General features: G+C 39.7%; 1 protein-coding gene across 1 annotated transcript in view; it reads left to right on the plus strand.

Annotated features, from left to right (window-relative positions):
- PPA2 (inorganic pyrophosphatase 2) overlaps window positions 1–911 on the plus strand; it is a 115,813-nt gene extending 114,902 nt beyond the window's left edge. Inside the window, exon 11 of the mRNA XM_017862961.1 lies at window positions 710–911. Within this exon, the coding sequence (XP_017718450.1) occupies window positions 710–738 (29 nt within the window). The 3' untranslated portion in view covers window positions 739–911. The remainder of the gene's footprint in view (window positions 1–709) is intronic.
- The last annotated feature ends 3,988 nt before the right edge of the window (window positions 912–4,899 follow it).

Raw genomic sequence — 4,899 nt, forward strand, 5'->3', positions numbered from 1 at the left:
TTGTAGAATTAAAATAAATACAATATTTTATTAGCATTATTTGAAGCTATTTTAATAAACAAGTAAAAATGCTCTGTAGTGACATTTTCAAAATTTAAGCATGTGCACACATCATTTGTCTTTCAAAATATTGCAAGGCTTTTGGCTTTTTGTTTTAATATAAAATATTAGAAGAATATTCAAGTTGCAGATTTGGAAGAAGTATGAGAACTATTTACTGTGAGTCAAGTATGACATGTTTAGAAAGGAGTAAATTCATAGACATGATTTCATAGGAAAGCAAACTGTATTCCTTATATAGTAAGCTAACAAATTGTTTCTTTGCAATACTATCCCATTTGGGGTATTTTTTGTATAGTCAAATTTTACTATACGAGCTTTATCTAAACCTTTCATATTGTAGCACTTCTGTGTTGTCTGCTAGAGACTAAAATGACCCGGAAAGATACAAGAAATAAAGTAGGAAGGTTCTAAAATGTTTAGTATAGCTTTATATAAGGCTTGGGCCAAATTAGAGAACTTGGGACAAAAGTTTAAAGGGAAATAGCTTTAAATAGAGAAATGCAACTTTAGATAGAGAGTTTATGACTGTTTGTATCTGCCTAAGTACTTCCTAAAAGTCTAAATTAAATTTTATTAATCACTCCCTTCTCCCTCCTTCTTTCTTTTATCCCTTCCCCAATACCCTCTTTCCCCATTTTAAATGCAGAGCAAGTATGGCACTTCCTTGGCAAGTGATTGAAACATCTGAAATTCTGCTGTCAAGATTCCTATCTCTAAGGACTCCAAGGCTCTTTTTCCCCAAGTGCTAAGGGGATCTATGAGCATTTACTGACTTCCTGTTAAAACTTCAGTTTTTCAAACTTTTTGAGCTATGCAATATATAAATAAACAGTAAGAATTTTAAATTACTATCTTTTGGACATTTATTGATATAAAAACAAGATTTTGGTCAGGCGCGGTGGCTCATGCCTGTAAATTCAGCACTTTGGGAGACCGGGGTGGGCAGATCACGAGGTCAGGAGTTCGAGATCAACCTGGCCAATATGTTGAAACCCCATCTCTATTAAAGATACAAAAAATAGCTGGGCCTGGTGGTGCATGCCTGTAGTCCCAGCTACGCAGGAGGCTGAGGCAGAAGAATTGCTTTAGCCCAGGAGGCAGAGGTTGCAGTGAGCAGAGATCATGCCACTGCACTCCAGCCTGGACGACAGAGAGACTCTGTCTGAAACAAAAAAAAAAATTGTTTCATTTCATAGCACAAATTTAGAGGCCTTGAGTTGACCAATTCTAGTTTTTATACCTAAAGGAACCCATTGATTTTTACTAATTTTATTTCTATAGATTGGATGTAAAAATCACAAATTCAATACATTAATAAAATTTGTGTAGACAGCTGTTACTTTCATTTTCATACTGTATTATTCCTTTCAAGTCCATTGCTGGTAGAGGCTTTAAATATTTGGTCAACCTTTACTCTTATTAGTGCCTATGTAAATGTGTTACATTTATTAAGGCTCCATCCTGTAATTTATTGTTTTGGAAATCCTAATCTCTTTTTGATTCTCATTCATTCTGCTTATGGTGATGACTCTGGGGATGACTCTCATCATCTCTATGGGATGTCACTCTGTAGTGACAACTCCTTCTATGATGGTGACCTCTATAGTGATGACTCCCAAATCTCCCTAAGAAGCCCAGGTCTCTTTCTGGTGTCTACCTATTGGGCATCAGTTTAAATGCCTTTGGCTTCTCTTGTCCAAACCTGAATTCATCTTCACTTGCACATATGCTCCTTTCTCCTTGTTCTTGAACAATGGAATTGACTTTCTTGAAATCTTCCACTTGAAGCCTTGAAATCATACGGAACTTCTCTTTACTCATGAAGATGATCTAAATGTTTATTTGTTGTCCTCATTTGTTGACACCCCTACTCTGTTGATTTTTCCCTTCACTAGATTCTTGTTAACAGCCTCCTATCTCTTCTCTGTGACTCAGTTCCAGCCCCTCTGTCTCATCCCCATTGCTATAGATCAGTATCATGCACTCTTACCTCCTAACCAAGTGGTTGTCTTGCCTCCAGTTTTTCTCCCTTCATACCATCTTCCACATTTCCAAACAGTGATTTTCTTACAATATAGATCCTATTTTGTTATATTTTTCTCAAAATGCCCTCTATGCATAGTTTTCTATATTCTTGACAATAAAAATCAGACTCTCTCCTTTTGTCAGCAAACCCATCCTGCAGCTATGCAATGCTACTCACTCCTCAAACACATCTTATACTCACACTCTGAATACTGCATTTCTTTCTTACTAGTTTTGTTCACTACTTTTTCTCCCTTTTTCTATATATCATTAACAAATTGCATTTAAAGTGTTTTGTGGTTTACAAAAGACTGTTATGTAACAGTTATTGTTTATTGAGCACCTATTGTATATCAAGCACTGTTTTGGATACTATGTGTACATATATCCTATATGCCTGTACTTGAGAAGTTATATAACTTGTCCAAAGTCACACAACTCGTTCAGTTTCAGAGCCAGAATTAGATAGAACCCATTACTCTGTGGCTGTAAATCCTATGGTTTTTCCATCCTTCTATACATGCAGTTTCTCACATACAACTGTCTTGTAATGTAGGCAAAGCACAGAGCACTTCTCTATTTTATAGATAAGAAAACAGGCACAGAGTTTAAATGATTATTCCAGGAGTAAATATTCTCTTTGAAATGTCTTTGGTAATGTATGAACCTCTTTTAGGGACAAGAAAGAGTGTAAGAGAAGAATGAATTCTTTTTACTTTTTTTGATATATTGAGTGTTTAAATTGTGAAAATAAAACTTACAGAAAGATAGAGAATAGAGTACTATTATTGCAATAGTTGTAAAACGTTAGCTGGAATTATCAAGAGATAGATAGTGAATTTATGGCATGTGACGTTAGTCTCTCGAAGAAGTAAGCTGTGCCTGGTGGTCCTCTTCTGGCACAAGGCACACCTAGTATTTTTCCCTTCTCCTTCTAGCAGTCAGTAGTACTCAGATGCTACCTAGTTAGTGAGCCTTGCTAGTGAGGTAAATCCATTTGATATGGTTTAGGTGTTTTATCTGTTCCAAATCTCATGGTGAAATGTAATCTCTATGGTAACAAGTAAGTTCGCACTGTTAGTCCATTTTCATGCTGCTATAAAGAACTGCCTGAGACTGGGTAATTTATAAAGGAAAGAAGTTTAATTGACTCAGTTCCACAGGGCTGGGGAGACCTCAGGAAACTTACAATTACGGAGGAAAGGGAAACAAATATGTCCTTCACATGGTGGCAGGAGAGACAAGTGCAGAGCAAAGTGGGGAAAATCCCCTTATAAAAATCATAAGCTCTCATGAGAACTCACTCACTATCACAAGAACAGCACAGGGGAACTGCCACCATGATCTAATCACCTCCCATGAGGTCCCTTCTCCAACACTTTTGGATTACAATTCAAGATGAGATTTAGGAGGGAACTCAGAGCCAGACCATATCACTCTGCCCCTTGATCCTCCAAAATCTCGTTTTCTCACATTTCAAAACACAATTATGCCTTCCCAACAGTCCCCCAAAGTCTAAACTCTTTCCAGCATTAACCCAAAAGTCCAAGTCCAAAGTCTCATCTGAGACAAGGCGAGTCCCTTCTGCCTATGAGCCTGTAAAATCAAAAGCAAGTTAGTTACTTCCTAGATATAATGGGCGTACAGGCATTGGGTAAATTCAGCCATTTTAAGTGGGAGAAATTGTCCAAAATAAAGGCACTACAGGTCCTATACATGTGCGAAATCCAATAGGGCAGTCATTGAGCCTTAAATTTCCAAAATAATCTCCTTAGACCCCATATCTCACATCCAGGCGATGCTGATGGAAGAGGTGGGCGCCCATGGCCTTGGGCAGTTCCACCCCTGTGGCTTTGCAGGGTACAACCACCTTCATGGCCGCTTTCATGGGCTGGCATTTGAGTGTCTGTGGCTTTTCCATGTACACAGTTGCAAGCTGTCGGTGGATCTACCATTCTGGGGTCTGGAGGATGGTGGCCCTCTTCTCACAGCTCCACTAGGCAGTGCCCTAGTGAGGCCTCTGTGTGGGGACTCCAACCCCACATTTCCCTTCTGTACTACCCTAACAGGTTCTCCATGAGGGCTCTGCCCCTGCAGCAAAATTCTGCCTGGACATCCAGGGATTTCCATACATCCTCTGAAATCTAGGCTGAGGTTCCCAAATCTCACTTCTTGAGAAGTACACCCCCAGACTCAACACCAGGTGGAAGCCATTAGGGCTTGGGGCTTGCACCCTCTGAAGCCATGGCCTAAGCTGGACCTTGGCCCCTTTTACTCACAGCTAGAGCAGTCAGGATGCAGGGCACCATGTCCCAAGGCTGCACAGTGCAAGGGGGCCTGGGCTCAACCCACAAAACCATTTTTTCTTCCTAGGCCTGCAGGCCTATGATGGGAGGGGCTGCTGTGAAGTTCTCTGACTTGCCCTGGAGAGATTTTCCCCATTGTCTTGGTGATTAACATTCGTCTTCTTGTACTTAAGCAAATTTCTGTAGCAGGATTGAATTTCTTCCCAGAAAATGTTTTTCTTTGTGCATCATTAGGCTACAAATTTTCCAAACTTTTATGTTGTGCTTCCTCTTGAATGCTTTGCCACTTAGAAATTGCTTCTGCCAGATACCCTAAATAATCTCCCTCAAGTTCAGAGTTCTACAGTTCTCTAGGGCAGGGGCACAATGCCACCAGTCTCTTTGCTAAGGCATAGCAAGAGTCACCTTTGCTCCAGTTCCTAAGAAGTTACTCATCTCCATCTGAAACCAACTCAGCCTGGACTTCATTGTCCATGTCACTATCAACATTTTGGTCAAAACCATT

The sequence above is a fragment of the Rhinopithecus bieti genome, unplaced genomic scaffold (genome assembly GCF_001698545.2).
Source record: "Rhinopithecus bieti isolate Rb0 unplaced genomic scaffold, ASM169854v2 scaffold_64846, whole genome shotgun sequence".
Lineage (NCBI taxonomy): Eukaryota > Metazoa > Chordata > Mammalia > Primates > Cercopithecidae > Rhinopithecus > Rhinopithecus bieti.